The sequence below is a fragment of the Sphaerodactylus townsendi genome, linkage group LG02 (genome assembly GCF_021028975.2).
Source record: "Sphaerodactylus townsendi isolate TG3544 linkage group LG02, MPM_Stown_v2.3, whole genome shotgun sequence".
Taxonomy (NCBI): Eukaryota; Metazoa; Chordata; class Lepidosauria; order Squamata; family Sphaerodactylidae; genus Sphaerodactylus; species Sphaerodactylus townsendi.
Window position 1 is genome coordinate 94,428,301 of NC_059426.1, and position 24,972 is coordinate 94,453,272.

At 42.1% G+C, this 24,972-nt stretch overlaps 1 protein-coding gene across 2 annotated transcripts; it reads right to left on the minus strand.

Annotated features, from left to right (window-relative positions):
- Positions 1 to 912: 912 nt before the first annotated feature.
- On the minus strand, positions 913 to 24,842 carry TCP11L1 (t-complex 11 like 1). Of its 2 annotated transcripts, XM_048485002.1 has the most exons (11): positions 24,447 to 24,842; positions 23,244 to 23,254; positions 19,181 to 19,351; positions 17,166 to 17,298; positions 16,359 to 16,479; positions 13,167 to 13,387; positions 11,336 to 11,472; positions 9,616 to 9,797; positions 6,986 to 7,167; positions 5,446 to 5,618; positions 913 to 4,134 (listed from the first exon to the last, which is right to left on the minus strand). In XM_048485002.1, the coding sequence occupies exons 3-11, from the start codon at positions 19,341 to 19,343 to the stop codon at positions 3,896 to 3,898; spliced, it is 1,551 nt and encodes a 516-aa protein (XP_048340959.1). In that variant the 5' UTR covers positions 19,344 to 19,351; positions 23,244 to 23,254; positions 24,447 to 24,842; the 3' UTR covers positions 913 to 3,895. The 2 variants fall into 2 exon arrangements, with proteins under 2 accessions (XP_048340959.1, XP_048340958.1); XM_048485001.1 differs by lacking the exon at positions 23,244 to 23,254 and having other exon boundaries at positions 19,181 to 19,349; positions 24,444 to 24,842.
- Between the last annotated feature and the right edge of the window lie 130 nt (positions 24,843 to 24,972).

Below are 24,972 nucleotides of genomic sequence, written 5' to 3' on the forward strand. Positions count from 1 at the left end.
AAGGGGGTGGATTTAAAGAGAGAACCCGGGGAAAATTTGAGGGTGCCTGTCAGGAGAGCAATGTTTAAGCTAACAGTACCAACATTTTAGGCTATCTTTAGGAGACTCGGACCCCCTGAACCAAACTTCACCAAACCTGGGTGGTATCAGCAGGAGACTATCCTTATGATACCATCTAAGTTTAGTGAAGTTTGATTCAGAGGGTCCAAAGTTATGGACCCTCAAAATGATAGCCCCATCTACTATTAGCTCCCATTGGAAACAATGGAGGATGGGGTCACCCTCTTTGGGGGTCCATAACTTTTGACTCCCTGAACCAAACTTCACCAAACTTGGCTGGTATCATCAGGAGAGTCACCTGACAATAGCCTGAAATTTTGGTGCCACTAGCCTAAAAACTGCGCCCCTTGCAGGCCAAAATTGAAAAAATACAGTAAAAAATGCAGAAAGCCAAACGAACCTGCAATTTTTGCGCCCACCACAAGGTGGCGCCCGGGGCACTTGTCCCCGGATGTCCCCATGGTAGCTACGCCTGTGCCCAGAGGACACAAATGGAGGCAATATTTCCAATGGATGATAAAGAAGCCAGATCTTCCAGGCACAGGAACTAAGCAACCCATTATTTCCAATTGCTGGTGAGAGGCTATGTCTATGCATAAGAAATAATGGCTCCATCCTTTCCTATAGGTAGTAGACCTAGTCTTGGAGACTAGGCCCACTCTACCCTCCAGCCTCCAGGCCACGCGGAGCCGCAGTATAAGGCTGAAAGAGCCGCATGCTCCAGAGCTGCAGGTTGCAGACCCCTGATCTAGCTAATTAACATCCTTGCAATTGGAAGAATTGATCCTTGCAAGGACATAATCCATCACTGACAAACAATACAATAAACACTCACTATTTGGAACTGTAACAGATGATCACATAACAGGTATTTATTACAGATGAGTTGAGTTACAGAGTCACATTTATGACAGAGGAAAGGCATAGACAACAGCAACTGATACTTATATGGCAGAAACGAGTTAACATTCTCAATAACCTTCGAGGAAATACATAAGGGGACTCCCAACACAACAATTATGCATGGGGTCTTAATTCTAAAGCAAAACTTAATTAGGCTACAACAACCTGAAACATTAATTTTGTTTTGGAAATCCAAGACCAACTGGCATGATCCAGCCAAATTCAGCACCCTTCAAATACCTCTACTTACATTGTTTTGAATGGATTGTAGCTTAATTGTTTTTTATGTTAAAAATACTGGTTTGATATTTTTCATATGATTGCCAAAGAAGATTACTGAACCTTTCTCACACACACACACACAAATATGTTTTGACATTTGCCATAAAGTCAAATCTCGTGAGCATCATAAAATGGAAAGCAATTCTGCGTAAATACAGTTATCCTAATCCAGTGATCTGGGAGAAGTCAGACACATCAAGAAGAATCCATTACATACATGTAAAGCAAAGTGCTCGATCAAGTAAGTATATTTTCCTGGTTGATGATGCAGTGAAACAACAAGTTCACTTATTTGCAGAATCAAAACTATAATCAAACTGCTTACTTCAAAGTACTCATCTGTTAATAGGACTAAAAAAATTTAGGCTTGTGTTTTGCTCTGTTACAAACTAGACGACAGTCTTGAACATTTGCTTTATTTTTTCCATATTAATGAGGTTGTGCAAATTTAGCATGTATTTCAACAGTCAAATATAAGTCTGAACATAAATTTAAGTATGCTGTGTATTGTCTCTTTAAATTCTATTTCTTTCTGCTTATTTTCTGGATAAATAACGTTGTAATTTTATCTTTATTATACTCAAGACTACATGTCATCAGTGTATGGAAAGGCCAAACTAAATCTCAGATAGAGAATTATGAGGTGAAAATAATATTACAATTAGCAATTTATAGTGGTATTAATTATTATTTTGCTCAGATCAACTGTGATCTTCATATGATAGTATAAGTTATAAAAAGAAGCAGAAATTATGAGTTAAAAAACAAGATTCATTTCTGTAAAATAATTGTACAATTGATATGCAATGTATGTATAAATTTGGTTTTTATATATTTGAATACATGGGTCCCTTGAATTAGACATTGGGCAAAACAAGGAGAAACCAGCTCCTGTCAGGAAAGAAAACAAGCCAAAAAATATTTTCTTAAAGAAACAACACACAGCATACTTAAATTTATGTTCTGACTTATGTTTACTCTGATAGTAGTGTAAAATTGTGTTATTTCCTTTGGTAACTTTATTTTATGAATAAACACTGCTTTGATGAATAATAATTGACTTTTGCAACACATGCCAATTTTGCACAGCTTCATTAATGTAGCATATATACTTTTGGTTGCGCCTCTCCCTTTTTTTCTTAGACTTATTTTTTTCCCCAAGCAAAAGCAATTTTCTGAACATGTGATCTTGTTTCCTTGTTTTTTTACTAAATATAATAGTCAAGCCTCTGATACTGAAAATCATTTCACAACACACCTACATAAGAAACACAGTCAACGTTCTCCAGTATTCAAAATTTACTATAGAAGTTTATGAACTCTGGAAAAAATTACTCACAATACCTTCTCCATAAATTCCATGAAAAGTTAAAAAATAGCTCTTTTCTGCTATGCATTCATAACCACTGTGTCTAATATACAAATAAAGTCTTGCATCTCAGTCTGGCAAGAGTAACACATGCTTGGAAGCCATCAGGCCCAAAAGCCTGCTTACAGTTCCTATGCAGGATAGAGGGGGAGAAACTAGGTGAACAGCCCTGCACAAAGAACAACTGGATTAGAGTGTTGTCATTTTAACAGGGTTTCTCAAGTTGAAATGTACCTCTTCTCAATCACAAAACTTTCACACAGCTGGATTCTAATTTGAAATTCAATGGACAAATATTATACCACTTCTAAATAGGTAAAGTTTTGTATTTCGTGTTACCAGCAGCAATGAACCAAGAAACACTCATCAAAAGAGTTTTAGTTTCTACACATCCTAAGAGTGAAGCAATTCTGTGAGTCTACAGACTGTCACTACCAGTATTCCAAGTTTTGTAAATGTGGACATTTAATTATTAGAACAGGCTTTACAAACCGTAGCGTACAAACAAGCTATTACCTCTTTTGCACCAAAGTTCATGCTATCTTTATACCGTAGTAAATGGAAAAACATCAAGATATTGTTTTAATTTGTTTGTATTGCAGAGATAAAATTTTAAAAGACTTCCAGCTTCTCTGTTTGTTTTGAATTGAAGCATTTATCCTTTACTTATCCAATATATCAGCTTTGCACTCAGTCACTGCTATTGAATTACTGAAATGGTTTGTGGGCATTTTCCAAAGGTTGCAAGGTGACAGTGAAAGATAAATTAGCCTAATCCAGTGCACAGAAATTGGCTTCCCTGCATGCATCTAATCTAGCAGGAAAATTATTGTGCCAGAGGGAGGGACTCATTGAACATCTTGCCTATGTACCTTGAACAACTAGCCAGAGGGAAGGGCTGGGGGGGGGGGGGGGGGGTGGCACAATTTAGCATACTCCCAATAGTAGAATGGTTCAGCATGGAACTTCTGACCAAAGCTCCTTGTTACAGCACTGATCAATGGGGTAGAAGCGGGAAGAAGTGAACACCTAATCTTGCTATTTCACACTCCCAGTCTGCATATCAATTCATTGATGCTATGTAAGATTTCCCCAGGGAACAACACTGATCTGGGACATAAGGAGAAGAGGAGGGAATGCCAAGACTGATCACAGGAGCCCCCATATCTGTTTTCAATCCTCATAATTCTGGTAGAGACATCAGTGTAACAGAATGAGTATGAAGCCTTTTATTGCACTACTCTGGATTAAAGTCTTACTGGCTAGAACAAAACCCTGGAGTTAATCATCATCCAGCTTTCCTTGTAAGTGAGCTGTTTCTTCTTTATTCAGTATGTTGCTGAGAACAGCATCATAATAAGGGCTAAAGACCATCTTGTTGTAGTTAACAAGGCGAATGTACTTGACAGCAATTTCCTCCAGCTCTTGCTGAATAGGGCCTAATCCACCAGGAATAGCAGGAATGGGTTTCTGATAACCAGAAGCCAGGTAGCTGCCTAAAAAAACCTGGCTTCTAGAATCTGGAAAGGGAAAATAAATATTGTTAAGAATTACTAACAGAAATCCTGACAAGAAGACAGAAATGCCTATCAAGTAAGTTCACGTTAGTACTTAAACAAAACATTCTAGTATACTGTCGAAGGCTTTCATGGCCAGAATCACTAGGATGTTGTGGGTTTTCCGGGTTTTATGGTCGTGTTCCAGTAGTATTTTCTCCTGACATTTCGCCTGCATCTTATGCCAGCCACAGATGCAAGTGAAACGTCAAGAGAAAATACTACTGGAATACGGCCACACAACCCCGGAAAATCCACAACATCCTAAAACAAGCTTTATCCTTGCCCAGAATATTTCTTTCAGTGTGATCCTTAAGCATCAGGGTGTTCTAACTCCAGTGGTGTACTGGGCCTAAATGGTGCCTGGGGGCATGATTGCCTCCCTGTGCCCCCCCCCCCCACTTATGGGAGCCAGCATGGAGGCCGGGGCTTGGGGGGGCAACTCAGATGGGCTCCTGGGCCACCTCCCCTTGCAGGCCAGCTCTGCCCTCCCCTGGCCATTACTCACAGCCACCAAGCCCAGCCCTCCCCCCCGCCTCCCTGCAAGCCTCCCTGCAAGGCCTGGGGAGGGCAGGAGTCGGCCCCAGGGAGGCCAGGAGAAGGGTGGGGCTTGGCAGCAGGCACACATCATTTTATCAAGCCCAGCCACCGGCCCCCCCATGATGAAATGGCGTACGCCCAGGGACATGAGATACCTCATGTCCCCATTAGCAGTATGCCACTGTTTAATTCCCACTGTTTAACTCCCATCTAAAAGGAACCCTCTCACCCACAGATACAAAATGAAACCCAAACATCCCCTGCTGTAACCCTCAGTTCTCATAATCCCTGATGAAGCTAGCTCTTAGCCTGATCACTGATCTCCCAAAATAGTTGCTCCTTTCCTGGCATTCACAAGTCATTTCCACTTTGAATATTTCCACCAGCCTTTTGATGCCCGTTAATGACAATTTGATATCACAGGCTGCATCCAGACTGTGTTTTCCACTATTGGAAAAAGTGGAGCAATTTCTAAATTCCCCCTTTTTTGGTGCAGACCCCGGATTTGCCTCTCATGCTGTTCCTGAAGGTCCCCTGTACTGAAGGAGCAGCATTTCAAGAAGATCAAGGGGGTTCAGCAGCAGGGGGAGAAGGACAGGAATGTTTTGTTCCATGGATAGAAGGGACTTGCATGAGTGGAAAATTTAAATTGCATTCAGCCCTAAATAGGTGCAACAATAGGTTTTGTAGGGCAATCTCTCCATCACATAAATTAATTTGGTCTCCTAAACATACCTATCAGTTTGCATATGGAATTATCAGGATTGACCAGAGACTGGATCTGTCCTTTAAGCACAGCCTCTTTTTCAGGTGTGAATGGTGTGAATCCATGTTGGGAAAGACAGTTGTTCACTTCAGCACAGACCTTTTCACTGATGGCAGCCAAAGCTTCAGTCAAGTTGAAGGAGCTGGAAGAAGAAGGGTTAGATTATTTAAAGATGGTAAAAAAACCCTTGCAACTGATTTGTTTATATTTGAAGTCTCATATACCCACCAAAACCAGAAATCATGTCAGAAATAAGAATGGAAGAGAAAGTTGTTTATCAAGGGAGAAGAAGAAGAGTTAGAATTTATACACCATCTTTCCTGAAAGTAGACTCAAGACAGTTTACAAACTCTTTTCCTTTCCTCTCCCCACAACAGACACCTTGTGAGGTAGCTGGGGTTAAGAAAGTTCCAAAGAAATGTGACTAGCCCAAGGTCAACCAGCAGGAATGTATGAAGTGAGGAAATCCGCTTCACCAGATAAGAGTCCGCCACGCATGTGGAGGAGTGGGGAATTAAACCTGGTTCTCCAGATTAAAGCAAGCTTGTTTTCTGCTGTTCCAGAGACTACAACAAAGAGTAATGGATTCAAAGTACAGGAACTGAGATTCCACCTAAACATCAGGAAGAACTTCCTGACGATAAGAGCTATTCAACAGTGGAATACATTGCCTTGGAAGGTGGTGGAGTCTCCTTTGGAGGTTTTTAAATGGAGTCTGGATGGCCATCTGTCAGGGGGCTTTGATTGTGTGTTCCTGCATGGTAGGGGGTTGGACTTGATGGCCCTTGTGGTCTCGTCCAACTCTATGATTCTATGAGTCTACCTGCTCTTAACCACTACCAAGCTGGTTCTCAAATAGGACTGGGAGCTGACCAATGTTGATGAAAAACAGTGTAGCCCTTTAAAGTATGTGCACTATGTTATGTGATTAAAAATTCTCCACCACATAAGAATGTAGACCATATTGTTAGGTCCAGTTCTATTGCAGTATCAGAGTTCTGAAGGATATCAAGAAGGCCCTGGATTCCAATTTAAGTTTTGTTATAATAGGTTTATCAGTAACAGATATCTTGCTATATTGGGTTTTTGAATGATTATACTCTTGGGTTCAGAAGTTTAAAACTTGTAAGCTAATTTGAGATTAGTGTTCCAGGAGAAAAGCAGCACACAAATAGTCTAAATAAATAAACACTGTATTCCTGATGATATCTCTGGGAGCACCATAGTATCCACTTTGCTCCCCAGTCCAAGGCCTATACCCTGCCTGACTGCCCTGTCTGTCTGTCAACGTTAGTGGAACGTAGGAATTTCTAATGAAGGCCTCTTCACATCACTACTTGTTACAGGGAATGCTATGTCCCACCTCCCGGCATCCCTAAATGCCACAGCCTTTTGCATCTCAAGAAGGATGTGCAGTATATCTGTAAAAACAGTAAGGGATTACTTCCATACTATTCCATACCATTCAGCATCACATCACAGAGAGCTCAAAAGCTGCCTGGTACTCACGGAAGGTGTAGCCCAGTCAACAGCACACGGATAGCAGTTTTGAGTTTGTCAGCAAAGCCTGGCAAGCCTGAAAGGGCTGGGCCTGCTGCATTGAATGTGACCAGCAGAACAGCGCCTGTTAACATCAGCTGGTCCAGTTCAAACTGCATTTCCTGGAAGCGTGTCTGGTCCATCAGCACAGTCTGCAGAAAAATGTTTCCAACACAGTGGAGAAGACAATGACTTCAGCTTGCTGCGCAGGCCAAACAACAACATAAAGGAATGAAATGGTGATTACAGACAGCAGCATGCAGAGGACTTTCTTCATTTACTACAATATTACTGTATTTCAAAACTTCATTGCCATGGCTGTGCTTTCCCATTCCTCTTGCCACCTCTGCGTTATTCAGAAAGGTATAAGGCACAAAATTCTTCTCAAAGCAGCCCACAACTGCACTGTGTGGAAAAGAACAGCCAGGAACACAACACATTTATCATACAAACACTGCTTTAGATTGCTGCCCCACACTACCCACCTCTGCTCAGCAAGCTGCTAGTGCACAAACACATTGCCACAAGAATCAAAGGATCTTCTCCATGCTACGGTACTGATTTGCAGTAACAGAAAGACAACTATGTCCCAACGTACACAGCTATGCGCTAACTGCTTAGGGTCCAAGATTTACAGCAAGTTTCAGAGACCTGCTCCTGGATACATTCAAGAGAACTGCAAGAAAAAATAGAAGCCTAGACCCTAAATTGTGATTGTATAGACATAACAGCTGTTCCATTGGCAAAGGGGGTGGGGGAGGGCAAATTTCTGCCAATTTTACATCTCCTTTCGGTTGTATAGTCACTGGCCCACAGGAACACAACTTCAGGGGGCTCAGGAGGGTGCTGTGGGTCCATGCTACAGCCTTCCTGTAGAATGATTGCCCATGCTGCTTCATATCGAAAGCCAGAGTACTGCAACAGTATTTCACATACTTATTTTTATTCCTCGTCATTACCATGGAGAATGAGGTATCACATTACACAATGATCTGAAACACAGGGGAGAAGCATTGACTAATCCTCCCCTCCCCCCCGCCCCAGTGTCCTGTTGGCCTCTCATATAGAGCAGCTGTTATGGGAAGCCACTCCAAGCTATCCCCACACAGTAGCATCGGCTAAAATAACACCATAGAGGAGACCTTAATTTTTTCTGAAGGAGACTGAAGTATTTATGACCAGAATTTTCTTAAGTGAAGACAGACAATCAATGAAGCAATAAAAAAGCTACTAAGAAAACTGGTTGACATAATTCAAGTTATCACCAGTTACCACACCTGCCACCTGATGGGGCACAGCCCTCTCTTCAGTTTCATAGGTGGCCTGATTAAAATTCCCAGACTGGCATGGATCATCTTCAAGGGAAGAGGGAATGAAAGTTGGAATTATAATAGATATATTATGTAATAATATACAAACTATGCAACAGCAATAGAAAAAATGGCTGAAAATGTATCTGAACTACTGAAATTATTTCTCAACGAAAGTCAGCTCTTTACAAGGTACACTATCTTCTCCCTTCCAGAAACACCAACGAAATAAGCAAGGTTCAATGGAACTCTGCCAAGCTTACATTAATTCAAATGATAATACCAGCCGACTGCTTATAAATCTACACTGCAATGAGGTCATTTAGTACAGAGAACACATGCCCATGAATCAAATGTTCACACTGGGTGTCCTGATTTTTAAATATATGGTACCTAAAAGACACTGACATTGACTGCAATTCCCCACATATAAATCAAGACACTTCTCATGGATCCAGATATTCTGACAATCAAAACAACTTCTCAGTCATCCAGAAAGAATTAATTAGGAGCCATTTTTAACTATAGGAGTGGTAACTCATGCAAGAGCATACAGTTCCTGAATTTCTGTGGAAAGAACAATGTGATACATACAGTTTATATATAAATTTCCACTGAGAGACATGCCTAAGAGCACCTGTTAACAAGCATGAGTTTTTATTGGTGTAGATAATAAATCAAAAACTGAATATAAATATTCTTCCTTCACTTCTTGTCAATAATTCTTGATAAGTACTTGACATTCCTGCCACTGAAGGTTTTATACCATAAGACAGGCACACATTCATGAGACTGTGAGATACTACAATACAACAGTGGCGTAGCACCAAGGGGATGGGGGACGGGTGCATGACGCACTGGGCACGTGCCAGTGCAGGGGCATGGCGCGGGCACGTTTGTTTACACTGCCAAAATTTCCCAAGTCATCCTCTCAAACTTGACTTCCTTGGTCCCCCTAGCCACAGATATACAGCATTAAAAATGTTTCACCATCTTCTAGAAGTGCCTCTCTACCAATTATTAAATAAGGCCATTCATGGCTCACTTTTGTACCACTCAATGGAACTGTGAGTTTCATATACAAGATAACAACCATCCTACTCCTACATCTATCCACGTGCGAGCCCAATTTAACTGTTAATCCTGAATCTCCATTCTGCTGCAATTCATCTTTGGAATTGTAATGTTTGTGCAACTGTTTTATTTTACTATTTCAACTTCTTACTCATGTAAGTTGCCTTGGCTATGAGGGTAGAGCTGGAACATTAATATTTTAAACATATAAAGTACCTCTGGAAATGGTTTCCGCAGATGATCCCACTTGAGCAGCTTAAGGTATGCATGATTCTGTACAGCAAGAGGACATAGCACAGGAGGTCTGTGGGAAGTTCCATCACCAATAGCAGGCAGGGTTTTGGGTCTCACCTCATCAGCAGCTTCTTGTAGCCACTCAGTGACAAAAGCCAGGGAATCTGTTTAAGGGACAGAAACAGTCAAGAGCGGTACTGAACACTTGTACAGGAGCCCGATAATTAAAAACAGGTTATGGTGATCTTTGATTCAGTGGGACACAGCAGTTACAGCATTGGTTGAAGACCTAGGAGATCCAGGTTCAAATCTTCACGTGCCAGGAAGCTCACTGGGTGACCTTGAACCACTCATTCTCTCAGCCTAGCCCACCTCACAGGATTGGTATGATGACAAAATGGAGGAGAGGAAATAACCACATATGCAATTCTGAGCTCGTTCGAGTAATGTCGGAGTAAAAGTGTACTGAATAAAAATAATTAATAGGAAAAATCATGGCTTAACATTTCCTCCAAAGGGCAGCCATGTGCCTTCTCCAACAGATGAAGTGCATTCTTGTGCCTGAAAGCACCGTAAATGTGTGCCCAGGACACAACCAGTTCCAGTTGCCAGACAGCAGACATGTTTACATGCCTGGAAATGATTAGCAAGCCTTTAAAACCATGCAGCAAACCAAGATGAAAATGTAGGAAAGTTGTGATATGTGAAGCTGTCCCAGTTTAAACAAGGTGCTAGGGTTACAATTAAGGTTACTTTTAGGCAATCAGATCAAAGCATAGCTTAGTGGTATTCTTCAAGCTTCTCCAAGACAGGCATTTCAGATTTTATTTAAAATAAAATGTGAAATGCCACAGTGGATGCAGTTAATTCCAATGTATTTTATCAATTTAAAAATCCAGAGTTGTTTTTTCGATTGTATCAGGAAATGGGTTATACCAATGGAAAATCACAGGGCAGACAAACAACACTCTGTTCCACAGACCAGCCTCAAAATAGCTTAAGGTGGAACTGAAGCCTCCCCTTGCAATTACCCATTCTCCTTCACAAGGTGGACTTCACAATTTAGGTGCAAGTTGAGTTACAAGAAAAGAGCTCACTCAAATCGCAGCATTCGGATTGTGATAGTATATATTTTTCAAAAATCTGATGGATGATTGTTGGCTCTTACACAGGCCTGCTCAATCTGTGATGAACCATCAAGCTGAAAGCAACCTATGAGACATGTATCAGGGTCTGCCAAGTGCTTGACAATTTTTCTGACTTTTGCAGGCCCAGGCAGGAAGCAACAAAAGATGATTTGTCATAACAGAGTGTTTGGCATGATGGGTTACAAGCTGGGCAGGCTTCATCAAAAAACAAAACAAAAACTCTTAAAATATTACAGATAAAAGATATAATAGAAAGAAGACCATGAAATCTCAAGAGTAAACACCTTCACACTGCAATCTGCTGTTGAAATTCAGAGGACTGTGAAAGGACATTCCAATAAACAAAGACTCACCATAAAGAAGCGCTGCATCCTCTGCCCACATGACATGCAAGATGTGGTAGCTGGAACTTCTTTTTCCCATTAATGTAGTTATTCTGGCATTTCTCAAATTAAAAACTGACCACTGAATACTAAAACTGCACTCACTTGTCAAATCTGCACTTTAGTGATAGCAGTAGGACATTTAATAGAGAAAAATAACAAAAGTCATACTTGGCTGTTTCTCATACAGTTCCTGAAATTTCTTCCTTTCATATTCTACCGACTGCTGCATTAAATGTGGTCTGATGCTGCTCACAGCAAAGTTAGCCATGTCCATTTTCATCAAATCCAACACAGAGAAAATTGCTCTGCAGGAAGAGAGAAAACAAGAGCATAGAATCTGTCAAGCAGGATATCCAAATGTTGCAGTTAATACATACTTAAGTCCTAAAAAACTGTTTATCAGGAATAATGAAAATAATAAACTTTCAAGAAAAACAAAGTCTAGATGTCATCAGCAAAAAGCACACAATCAAGACTGCTCTCCTTTCGAAGAAAGGTCTGAAGAGATCAGGAGCACTCTTCAGAATTCAGTTCTGCAAAAAGTTACATTGACAACAGGTTATCTTTAAGAACAGCAAAAAGTCATATTGAGGAGACTGACATATTTCTTGTAGTATCCATGGATACATAGATACAGTGGTGTATGTACCTGGGGATGAGGGGTACCCACTGCCCCTGGGCGCCCCTTACCTGGTCATGTGGGGGCACAAAATTGCCCCCCCCACATGACCAAGAAGAAGACTGCAAAGCAGCAGGAAGTCCTGCTGCCTCGTCGTCTTCTGGCGCCTCAACCCCGCCCATGTCGTCATCGAGAATTGAGGCCAAGGGGCGTGGCTTGGGGGAATGTGGCCATGCCCCCAAGGTGACATGGTGGCATGGCCACACCCTCCCCAAGCCCCCCCCCCACCCCAGTGCTATAAAAGCACATGCCAAAGGCCAATAGACGGCAGTCTTTTCTGCCTCCCTGGAGGGGAGGGCAGAAGGGGCTGTTGGCTGCCGACTCCCTGGGAGCCAGAAGCAAAGCCCCCCCCAGACAGGCTGGGGGCAGGGTTTGGGAAGGCATGCCCACACCCCCAGGGTGATGTGGGGCATGGGCACGCCCCCTAATCCCCACCCGATAGACGTCTGTCTCTTCTGCCTCCCCGGAGGGGAGGACAGAAAGGACTGCAGGCTCCCTGGGAGCCGGGAGCAAAGGGGGGGGGGTAATGATAGGGGCGGAGCCCCACCCTCCAGGTGGGGGGGCGCCATTTCCCCTTGGTACGCCTCTGCATACATACATACATAAATGCTATTGTAACTGAACATTATTAATCTTTCCACTGCCAGAAATCTCTTTGGTTTTGACTGCCATGGGCTATCACAGCAACTCCATTGGCTTTAATAGTAATTTTTCAAATTATTTCAGGCATGTTCTCACTGATAAACTTTGCCTCAGCTGTGCCATTTCAGACTGGGGGAACACTAAATGGTTCTCATACAAAAATTCCCTGCACAAGGAAGACTCTTGGGGAGAACGATACCTTAAAATCCTTCTACTCAGCATCTAGTTTTGTGTGTGCTAAGAATATTTGCAGATACACAACAATTTAATCATGTGAGCCCTACAAGTATAGTTGAAGAAGTATAGGCTGGGATCCAGTTTATCACCTCAGTAGGCCACAGGCAAAGACAAACATTCAGCATCATGCTCAGAAAGCAAGAGCAGACAGACTCATTATACAATGGAACCTTGGTTTTCGTCGCCTTCAGATTTAGTTGGATTCAGTTTTCGCCGATTATTTCAGCGAAAATCTTACCTCAGTTTTCATCGTCTGCTTCACTTTTCATTGATTTTCACCAGTGCGTATGCACTAAAATTGAGGCAAAAACCCTGCAGTATTCTACCCAGTTTTGAAAGAAAAATGAATTCAGTGCTGCATACAGAATTTTCATCTCTCAAAACTTTCCAGAGCATGCAAGCAAGCCAAAACCAATGGACATATTTATTGAACTCTAGTACCTGAACAGGGAAACTATTTCATGAATCTCTTTCAGCTTCTTAATTTCTTCATCTCTAGCTGGTGCACAGAGGGTCCCCATCATTCCAATAATGAATTCTGCCAGTTTAGAAATGTCAAGGGCACCATTTTCCGCCTCCTGTTTTATCAGTTCCAGATCTAGAGTTTCGGTAATCTGATTTCTTAATCTAGTGTGACCAGGCAGCAAGAAAGTCAGAAGAGCCTGAAAGAAAACAATGTTCCTGTTACTGGCACTTACCTATATCGCATTGCTGTATCTGTCAATGCTATTTCAAACCCAATAACCATTACAGAAATATTACATGGCTACATATGGTAGAATTTTATAATTTCAAGTACAAATGAATAAAACCCATTTTCATAATTAACGTTTTTATTCACTGCTTATAATAAATAAGCTACTTGGAATTCTTGAGCAGGAACTACATACATAAAACCAGGTAGTAAGTGTGCAGGCATGTGCTTCCTCTGACTGAGACATCTAAAGGGGGAACTAAATATTTTGCATCTACCTCATATTTTGAACCACGATAAACTGATGTCAGAAGGGGAAGATTTACAGGGGGAGATGAAAAGCAATGCCTAACCCTTCTCTCATCTGATGTTTTTCCTTCACGCTGTCCAACCACAACCTCCAGATGCTTTCCCTCTTCTGTGGAAAACAGGGATGCAACACCTAGCCTGGGAAGTGGAAGGGATAAGGCTGGGGAACAGGAAAAACACAAGGGGGAAGTGGAACATGAAGACCCACAATAGGCTATAAAGACACATGGTGCAGCTACCTTACTGAAGGAAAATCGGGGTCTAGTTGGGGGGTCTCACAGGGCTCAACCATCTTCCCAATTTATTATTTAACACATGTATGCACTCTTTTGCTGGGATTGGAGGTCTGGAGTTGGGTGCCATCAGTATACTAATGAAATTCAGCTCTTCCTCCAGCTGGATAAGCAGTCAGCAGCAGAGCTCTCACCAATACCCGGTGCCTGGATGTTGTAGTCCAGTGGCAAATGGGGGACATAGATAAAGTAGAATCTATCCAAGATGGAGGTAATTTGGCTTGGAAATACTGAGATGTCAGCTGACAGGCCACTCATGTGACTCTGTAAAGGGCTTCAGGGTATGTTTGGATTCTGTGCTATTATTGAACAAACAAATGTCCATGAAAGCATGGTCAATATTTTTTTGACCCAGCCACACTGATCCGTGCAACAGTCACCACCAAGTTGTCAGGTTGCTGACTGGAACATCATGGTCAGCTCTTATTAATCCAATTTTGCAGCAGCTGCACTAGCTACCAATTAGTCTCCAGATCTAATTCAAGGTGTCGGTGTACACCTTTAAAGCCCTTATTGGTCTGGGACTATCATATCTTTGAGACCACGTCTACTGTTACAATGCCGCAAGCTCTCTCTAGTTATCCTTTAGGGGCCTCTTGCCAATGCTTGGCTCCAGAATGGTTCAGTTAGCTCAGGGGTAGGGAACCTGCAGCACGAGAGCCGCATGCGGCTCTTCTGCCCTTGCACTGCGGCTCCACGAGCTGAGCCGCTGGCCCCATCCTTGCCCGCCCTGCAGGCAGCAGGGCGGGCGCACCAACTGCCCGCAGCCGGCTGGGCCGTGCAGTGGGCTTCCCCTCTTGCCTGCCCCGTTGGAGCGGAGCAGGTGCATTCCCGGCGGCTGGCAAGGCCGAGCCGCTGGCCCCATCCTTGCCCGCCTTGCAGGCAGCAAGGCGGACACATCCATGCGCTTCTCAGAATGAGCGGAGTAAAAGGTAAAAAAACCCCAATATATACAGTGTTATCTTTATTTTAAATGTCAAAAATTATTTGCAGCTCCAAGTGTTTTCTTTTCCCGTGGAAAAAGGGTCCAAATGGCTCTTTGAGTGTTAAAGGTTCCCTACCCCTGAGTTATCTTGTCAGTTGTAGCCCCTACCCAGTGGAATGCACTCTCTGATGATGCTCATGCCTTGCTAGGCTTGTTTAGTTTCCACAGGCATGCAAGGCAGAATTATTTAAGGTGACCTTTGGACTGTAATTCACGTGTTTGGACTGTCTGGTTAGTGGTATGCTGCTAGCCACTGTTTTAATAGTTTGACATTTTAATGTTAATATTTCATATTTATTTTCTATTTTTATGTTGTTTTTAATTAATTTATACTGTTTTAAGGGATGTGGAATAGTAAAGTATGACCCGATCTCATCAGATCTTGGAAGCTAAGCTGAGTTGGCGCTTGGAAGGGAAACCTCCAAGGAAGCCTCGGTAGAGGAAAGCAACGGCAAACCACCTCTGCTTAATCATGTGCATTGAAAACCCTAGCAGAAGTCGCTATGTCAGCTGCTACTTGACAGCACTTACACACGCACTGTTTTAATGCTGTAAGTTACCCGAGACCTTTTGGGTGACCAGTGACCAAAGCATTCTCATCTGGTGAATAAATAAATGTAGAAGAAGGAAAGTTGTGATTTATACCGCTCCCCCTTTCTCTCCTGTAAGGAGACTCACAGGGGCTTACAAACTTTTTTCCCTTCCTCTCCTCACAACAGACACCTTGTGAGGTAGGTGGGGCTGAGAGAGTACCGAAGAACTGTAACTATCCCAAGGTCACCCAGCAGGAATGTAGGAGTGGGAAAACAAATCCGATTTACCAGATAAGAGTCCGCCACTTATGTGGATGTGTAGGGAATCAAAGCCGGTTCTCCAGATTAGAACCCACCAGCTCTTAACCACCACGCTGGCTCTCCAACAAATACAACAAATCAGTAGATCACTGCTGACGACAGGATAACTAGGCTAACATATTATTGCCATAAGAAAATTCAAACTGTCTTGATGAAGGCAATAGAGATAGCACTGTTCTCCATTGTGGATGCCTTTGAATCTGTTGCATTAAGCTTTACAGCTATCTTTGAAGGTGCTAATAAAAAGTAAATAAGGATCATTTGGTACTCAATATGTACCAGCCTGTTCAAAAGCTGAACTTTTGACAACGTCCCTCCCCACTGAGACAGAATAAGAGGATACTTCCTCTTATGGATTAGTAACTGGTCAAAAACAGGAACCATTAAATAATAGTAAATAGATAGTTTACATACTGGGAAGCACTTATTAGTGGAGGTGACCTATTAGAATGGTGCTATGGATAGAAAGGCAGGTTTGCAAATGACCAATCTTCTTACCTCTTTGATCTCTCCTACAAGTTTAATTGCATGATCATACAATGGTGGGTCTTCTTTTAACTGGGCTTCCAGACAATCCCAAAAGGCTTTGTGGACAATCTCTCTTACTCTTTTTTCCAGGCTGACAAACAATGAAACAGGAGAAAATTGAAATGAGATCTCTAGAACAAAGCCAAGTAGAACTTAGAAAAGAAACAGCTGATTAGCATTAAAAAAAAGGACTAAGGAGAGACAGATTCAAATCTTCACTCTACTGTGAAGTTTATTGAGTGTTCTTAGGCCATGCACTCTTTCTCAGGCTGACCTAACTCATAGGGTTGTTATGAGAATAAAATGGAAGAGGAAGGAACTATGTATGTTGTCCAGCACTCCTTGGAAGAAGGGTACAATAAAAAAGTGACAGGCAAAAAGCAGCCAGATGAGAATATGGAATGGCTGACATTGTTAACAGAAAGAAATTATCTCAGCTAAAAACAGTGTATTTGTTGTGTCCAAGAATGAGTCATAGTACACAAGGAACAGGCAGGGGAGAATCTGTAGCCAGGAAGATGTTGCCAGGATCAAAAGGGATAGCTAAATCATTCAGCAGCAAAGAAACTCAGCATTCTTTTCGTTACAATTGGAGATAAGAGCAATGAGGGCAACTGGCAAAGGACTGATGGGCTATAGCCAATCTTGTTTCGAGAACTTATTTTAATGATAAGTCTATAAAAAGGGATTCCCAGAGGAGGAATTTCATGTCCAGATAAGCTTTAGCTTTAGAACAGTCCACTTGCTTTTTTCTATCTGCAATAATAAACTTCATACCTGTTTTCTGGTAATTCTGCTTGTTTTATCTGGAAACCTCCATTGACAACAATCTCATGGGCTAAAACCATGTTTGTTACACCTTTTGCTGTTTCCATCAGCTCCTTCACCGATACAAACTGAGGGGGACTAGCTGTAAGGTAATTAAATACACTTCAGTAAAAACATTCTATTGGTTTAAAAATGCTCAAGTTAAAATGTATTCTACTTACCACACAGTTTGCTTACAGACTCCAAACCGCAGGTTTTGATGCTGTGTGAGTCATGAGAATTTAATGTTTTTAATGTAAATAAATGTCCTAGTATTTCTGGTTGTTAGGATATTCTAAGTCACAGAGATATTTCATGCTGTAAGATCAAGTAGAACATCTCAAACTTTGCAGAAATTCTGAAATTTTATGTTCTGGTTTCTTTGGGATTCCTCATGCTGCTAGATAAACACATGTTTGTTTTCTGGTGTCGTGTGTGATGGACATTAGCCATGACAGAGGCATTCCTGTTTGCAATTTAAGTGCCTTCCATGTTCACATCCAACCTGTGTAAGAAAGGGGGTTCCTAATTTTAACCTCAAACAGGGTATGTAGCTGAACCATCTTAATTTTGTGAGTTGCACTGGTGAAACTTTTATCTCAGCCTCATGCCCTTCCTACATTGGAGCTGCACTGATAGAAAAATGTTTGGAGTGATGGACTGTGGAAAATAAGGCAGACCAGAAGTAAACTCCCCACATGTTTGTATCACTTTTCATATACATATTAGGCCCCACCTTTTGCTTTTTATATGAATCGGGCATACATTTCAACTTATCTAGGTTGAGTCTGAATTATTTAATGTTTAATGTTCTTGATAATAAAGTACCATCACAATGACAAACCTCTGCAGTTATTTGTGTATGTGTCAAGTACCATCAACTTGCAACCTACTTATGACAACCCAGTAGAGTTTTCAAGGCAACAGACTAACAGAGGTGGTTTGGCATTTGCTTCCTCTGCATAGTAACACTGATATTCCTGGGAGGTCGCCCATCCAAGTACTAGTCAGACACAATCCTGCTTAGCTTCTGAGATCTGATGAAATCATACTAGCCTGGGCTGTCCAGGTCAGGGCATAGTTACCTGATAATAAATTATAAGTTTCAGAAATGCTCTTTAAAAAAAAACAGAGTTAGTTAGGTATATTAACCAGTCAATTAAGCATATTAATGAAGGTCCATCCAGAAATTAGGAAAAAGATAGGTTGCTTTTCATATATATCCTTCCAAGATCAGGATAAAATGAAGGCATTATGTGCTGAATTAAGCAAGAAGAAAACAAAGGAAGTGGAGTGTTTAAAAAACTGTGAAAAATCAACCCCTTCCTCTCTAAACACTATCGCTGACATTATTAAAATCTGGGAAGCATCCAAACAGGACAATAGGAAAACAGGACAACAGGAAAAAGAGAGCAACCTGCTCTCAATTTCAGAATCACAAAATCCAGAATATTTAAATTAAACAAACCAATGAAAATGGGCACAAAGTTACACTGGTTACCAATACCATGGTACTATTCCATGGTACCGCTCCATAACAATACCATTCCACCAAATATTTTTGGAGCATGTTGAAATTTCACAACAGTGAGACCTGAGCCCTTCGGGGGAGGGCGGTATAAAAATGAAATAATAATAATAATAAAAAACAGTAGGAACCCCAGTGACACAAAAGCAAGGTGAGTCCAATTTCCGCCAGTTCCCCCTCCACACTGCAGCCCACCTCAGTAAAATGGGAATCCTTTGACCCTCTTCAGAATGCCTTTGTGTGAGGTTGCAAAAGACTGCTGTGGTAACAGGAAGGTGGGGAAAGATCCATCTTCTAATTGTAAGCCAAAGAATCCAATCCATACTTTACAAAATGAAAGTGCAAATGCAGTTTTCAAATGGCTCATGTAATGTCAGAAACTATTTAATTGTATAGAAATTATTATAGGATAGTTTGGTTTTAAGGAGGAGGAAATAACTTGGTAGTTTTTGCTCACCTTGTGGCATATTGCCTCTGCTTGGACTTGGTGTATTTTGTCGAACCTTCTTTCTGACAGACTGTTTAGGATTGTCTAAGGTATCCTGCTGGTCATCTTCAGATCCATTTGATACATCTGAATTTCTTTCACTTCTATCTGGCTTGTCTTGGTCCTGGGACATTCTCAGCTTTAGGGTTTGCAGAGATTAGAAACAATTAAACTAACTGTTATAATTCTATCAATCCAGTCAAACTGTGTTTTGAATGGGTTACACAACAAAATTCAGTTCCTGATGCAGTCAGTCTAATCACAATACAGCAAAATATAGAACATGGCCTATATGTCTCTATGACTATCACAGAGTTTTGATGTGCACAAATAAATTAGAAGAAGAAGAAGAGTTGGATTTATATCCCCCCTTTCTCTCCTGTAAGGAGACTCAAAGGGGCTTACAAACTCCTTTCCCATCCCCCCTCACAACAAACACCCTGTGAGGTAGGTGGGGCTGAGAGAACTCAGAAGAACTGTGACTAGCCCAAGGTCACCCAGCTGGCGTGTGTTGGAGTGCACAGGCTAATCTGAATTTTCCAGATAAGCCTCGACAGCTCAAGTGGCAGAGTGGGAATCAAACCCGGTTCCTCCAGATTAGAGTACACCTGCTCTTAACCATTACGCCACTGCTGCTCTCAGGCATATTTAGGCATATTTATTAAGAAAGGAGATACAATGCCAGCAAAACAATGACTGGCAACTACAATTTCAAGGCCAGAAAATCTAGATAGGGACCAGAAGCCTTGAAGGAATGATAGCACAGAACAGTTACGTGCTGCAAGGGAAAAGACAAGCTGCCAATGAGTTAAAAGTTATCTTAAAAACTGCTTATAATTTAGCACTCTAAGCACTCAAAAAAACTAATGCAAAACAGGGCTATTTTTTCTAACACTGTTCACTTTCAAGTGAAACATACTAAAGAATGCAAGATACATAGAAATCTAAAGGTGGATTATCACAGCAGTCACACTCCTGTGAGGCATTTTTTGCAGCCGTCAATTGTTGGATCCATATGGAACTAGGTCCCAAATCAATTGTGCATATCTAATACTAGGAAGGGAAAAAATACTAAAAGCCCTCAGTTTTAATCAAGCTCCAAATTCAGTTGTCTATCTTAAAAATTCAATGCAATCCAGAACAAGAACAAGGAAAAGAAAAGCAACAGGTTTTCAGTTTAGAGCTCAATCACCTTCTCCTCCAAATTTTGTTCCTGACTCACAATACACACAGATGGTTTCAACACATTTTTCTGCAGTTAAAGGAACAATCATACTGGCTAGGTCAGTTTTCCATTTCAAATGCTCCTGTACTTTCACTGCACTGTATCTTGTATCTGTTAGTATGTGCAGAACAAACCCTGGTTGTTTTCTATTTACAAAGTCTCTTTTGAACATGCTAGAAACATCTTTTGAAATCTGCCTGGAAACCATGTGGCTCATGAACTCTGTCCAATTCTCCTCAACACAGTTACAGTCTGGGTTACATTCAGAAGGTTCTCTTCCCAAAAAATGTTGGGTACTGTGTTTATCGCAGAAAACAGCCAGCAAACTAGTTCACAGCAAGCCATAGTTGAAATGCCTCAGAATTAATCTTAAGAGTTTTGATACACAACACAGAACACTCTACATTCGAAGCAGCTTAGGCTTCTGATGAAGGAAAAAGTTCTTTTTTAGATCAGAAGTGCACCTAATGTTAAGGATGCCAAGTATATATCATCTTCAGTATACTACTCATTGTGAAGGAGCAGACTTCCAAGCCCCATTCCCTTGAGTCTCAGGAGGTTAATTCCTGCCCTCCACCCCACCCCCCCACCCCCCCGGTCAGGCATCTCAAGTCTCCACACAGTGAAACCACCTGTTTCCTTTTTCCTGTAGAGGTACCAAACTTCTCACTGAGTAGTAACTGCTGCCACGAATGAATCTGTGAGTATTTCCTGCTAGATGGATTTGTACATCTAGCACTGTATGTCTGGACTGCTGCTTAAAGGCTCACGTAATGGCTGCATCTCCCTGCTCTGCTTGCACTAGGTCCCACAGCACTCAAGAAATGGTTACCTTATCCTCTGCCCCTCCTATTTTCCACTCTTTGGAAAGCAAGAACAGGTAAGATGTATTTACAGAGATCAGACTCTGAGTATTGAAAGTAATAGAAAGTTATTCAATAACAATAAAAAACAGTGTTTGTCCAAGCATCAGGCTGACCTAAGAGGTAAAGAAAAAGTGAAAACACCTAATCCTTTAAACACTATATACTTATCCTAAACAATGGCTCATTCCGCGCATGCAGAATAATGCACTTTCAAACTGCTTTCAGTGCTCTTTGAAGCTGTGCGGAATGGCAAAATCCACTTGCAAACAGTTGTGAAAATGGTTTGAAAACGCATTATTTTGCATGTTCGGAAGGGGCCAATATTTAATTAGGACAGGCTAATAATTTTTGCATTTGCAGTATTTACCTTGGCTTTCAGAGTTGGGACTTTTCCCCATTTTCCCTCAAAAGGTGATCAAGATGGACATTTAGGCCTTCATGACTTATTTACAAAAACCCCAAGAGACAAGAGACAGCTACTTCCTTGCATCCTAATAATTTATTATCTCTTCTTGGGAGTCCATTACCCCTGGAGTCAGTCCTTATATTCCTGCCTCAAGAAGACAAAAATACTATCTAGCCATTTAGCTATCCCTGTATCTGTTCATTTAAGTATAAAATTCCAGCAATGGGTTAAATGCTAAACCTTTGTTCTCACTTCAGTCATAGATATTTCCATAACTGGGGTTGCTTTAAGCTTAAGAGAGAGATAACTCATCTTCTGAAGCTTTCCCTTTGCCAGCCTTTTCCCACCACTGCAGCTTTTGGAGCATGTTTTAATAATAAATTAAGGTGGAGCTCAAGTAGAGGGCATTTCCTCACACCTATGTTTTGGTATGACAATAAGAAAGCATAAAATTTATTTTACACGGAGTTTGTCTGCATTTTCTATGAAAGCATAACTACATATTCTACAAAGTTTTGTCAAGACCACCTTCAAAATTCAATATTTTGAAGTGACATATAGTAAAGGATAAAGCTTTACCAAATATATTTGGTACTTAGCTTGAAGGCATGATAAGCCTTTTTTGTTATATGGGCTGCAACTAACAACCAGTCATCTGAAAAACATCCACTATGTTAAATGAAGCTGTGATGTTTGGGAAGCAACAAAGACCCATTAAAACCTACAGGATTTTGGAGAACAACTTCCACTGCATCTAATAAAGAAATGGCTGACCCTCATAAAAGCTACACAACCTGGCCAGGTGACTCTATATACTCAGGGAATTCTCCAGGTACATATATATATATATATATTGTTTGTAAATTTATAAAAACAAAACACATACACAGAGAGACAGAGACAGAGTCTGATGAGGACTAAATGACCTCCAGGAGCACAGCAGGCTGAAATCAGTTATTAGCCAATATATGAAGGGGAGGGGGAGAGTGGACAAATGCCTGAGTTTACAGAAAGCCTAAGGAAGAATATGAGTGGTGCGTTTCTAAACTGTCTCCTCCTCTGAAGATTTCTCATAGGTCATCAGTAATAAAGCAATCTTTGAAAATAAAGCTACCTTTTAACTAACTTTTTAACCTTTGAAACATATGAAGAAAGTGCTTTATGATAGAAAAATGTAAAAGCTGGCTCTACACAGGTCCTCATGGATCCTCCAGGTTTTGTTTTTTAAAAGAAAAAAACACAGGACTCTCCAAATCATATGTCAAAACCAGGCCCACAGACTGAAACCCCCCCCCCAACCCCATATCCAGCATTCCTCAGCACTATAATGGCACAAAAACATGGATCCGAAGCATGCATCTCATTAAGTGCTGAACCCTTTTCCTACTGGCCATTTTCCTCCTACCATGTGAGTGGGCTTGGCCAAGTAGCTGGCAAATGGGTCACAATGTTCCCATGTGGAGGCTGTGAAGGGGAGAAGAGAAAGCTGATGATGTGGGGAGGGGGACAGAAATAAAGGTAGTTTGGCTGTTGGATGGGAAGGAGAAAAGGTAGAATGAAAAGGGGAGCAATGTCTAGCAATCCTAATGGCAGTGCTACAAAGCAGTGGGACAGTGATTTCTGTGATGCAGAGGCGTATCAGGTGGGCTTCTCCGGGCATCCCACTGCACTCAGGGGCGTGGCTCAGGGGCTCCGAGCCCTGCCCCCACTGGCCTGCACAGAGGGCGGAGGTGTGAGTCAGGGGCGTGGCTCGGTGGCATGCGGTTGGGGCGCATGCCTTTTTGTCATGTGGGAGGCGGTGCCTGGTGACAAAAAGGCGCCATGTGACAAAAAGGCATGCGCCAGGGGACATGTGTGACCCCATGTCCCTATAGGCCATATGCCTCTGCTGTGATGTAATCTGTACCCACAGATGTGATGAATGATTTGTTGGTGAGGCATAGGATTGCCAACTCCAGCTTGGGAAATTCATGGAGATTTTTGGGGTGGATCCTGGGGAGCATAGAGTATGGGTATAATACCCTTGATCCACCTCTCAAAACAGCCATTTTTTCCAGGGAAACTGATCTCGGGAGATCTCCAGAGGCTGATTACCCTAATTGGGTAATCCCACATAAAAATCATGTAGATCCATACTTTGGATCTATGCTTTTGCACAATGGCAGTGCCACAAAAGTGTGAATCCATGATTTTTATCGTGCTGTCTTTAGACTAAGATACAATCCACAATATGATGGTGACTTTATTTTGTGAAGTACGAAAATCATGTGAATTCACGAGGATCCGTTTAAAATCACCTAGATCCGACACTGTCGCAATCTTTCCATACAGGGTCAAGAGCAATGCGAGGATTTCTACTTTGCGTTATTGGTGCAGATACAAAGCTTTGTCACTAACTTCCAGGAAACCCAAAAAGGAGGTCATAGCCTGGGAACTAACAACCACTTCGCGTGTCCCTGGGCCCTGATGCAGCGCTGCCAGGGAAAACCCCAGTGTGGTCATTCTGCTGCACCGCGCACCGAGGGAACAGCGTCGGACCCCCTTTTTCCAGGATAACCCTTTTGCAATCGGTTTCTGTCTGGATGTAGAATAGAGCTGGCCAAGATGGGGGAGGGAATCCCTTTGTTTCTTCCATTCATCTACACCCTATTGGAGAGAATATGAGCAAGACATTGCACCCCAGCCCCTGTACGATCTCGCAGGTGGAGCTTCCGTCCCCCTACTAGCCCCGCTTACCTGGGAGGGAGGGCAACTTTTTTCCACGGAGATTCAGCCTCACGCAAGACCGGCTGTGCGAGTGGGAGAAGGCGCGGAGGCACGAATACTAACGACAGTAATAAGTAGTGGGAGCCTCCTTGCAGTCGTCTTCACGACCAGCCAGGCGTTTGCACAGAGCCGGAAGCCGGCAGCTCTTCACAGGGCGCCGCCATGTCTTCACGCTGCCAAGGCCAGAGCGGCTGTCGGGAATCATGACTCAGAGCCGCACCAACAAGACCGCAGAGGCTCCACGGGAGAGGGGACGGGAGAGCAGGGAAGATGCCGGGGCAAGTGGCAAAGGAGCCCTCTTGGTTCGGCTTGCACGCGAGCATCTGGGGACGCCCATGCCGGCAGAACCGCAGCACTCAGGCTTTCCCGAACAATTAGGGGCGTGGGGAACAATGATAGTAAAAGCTGTTATTAATCATAGACAAAGTGTTTTTAAAAATGTGCAAACAGGCGGGCTGCTCTGTGGGACGATCCCAACAGCAACAGTCTCATAGTACTG

Bases quoted from the DNA above. Each gene is read 5' to 3' on its own strand.
- TCP11L1 (XM_048485002.1), bottom strand. From the start codon at position 19,343: ATGTCCCAGGACCAAGACAAGCCAGATAGAAGTGAAAGAAATTCAGAT. The intron at 16,480-17,165 runs GTATGAAGTTTA...ATTGTTTGTCAG, and splicing joins GCAGAATTACCAGAAAACAG to CCTGGAAAAAAGAGTAAGAG. The intron at 9,798-11,335 runs GTATGACTTTTG...TCCCTTAAACAG, and splicing joins ACTGTATGAGAAACAGCCAA to ATTCCCTGGCTTTTGTCACT.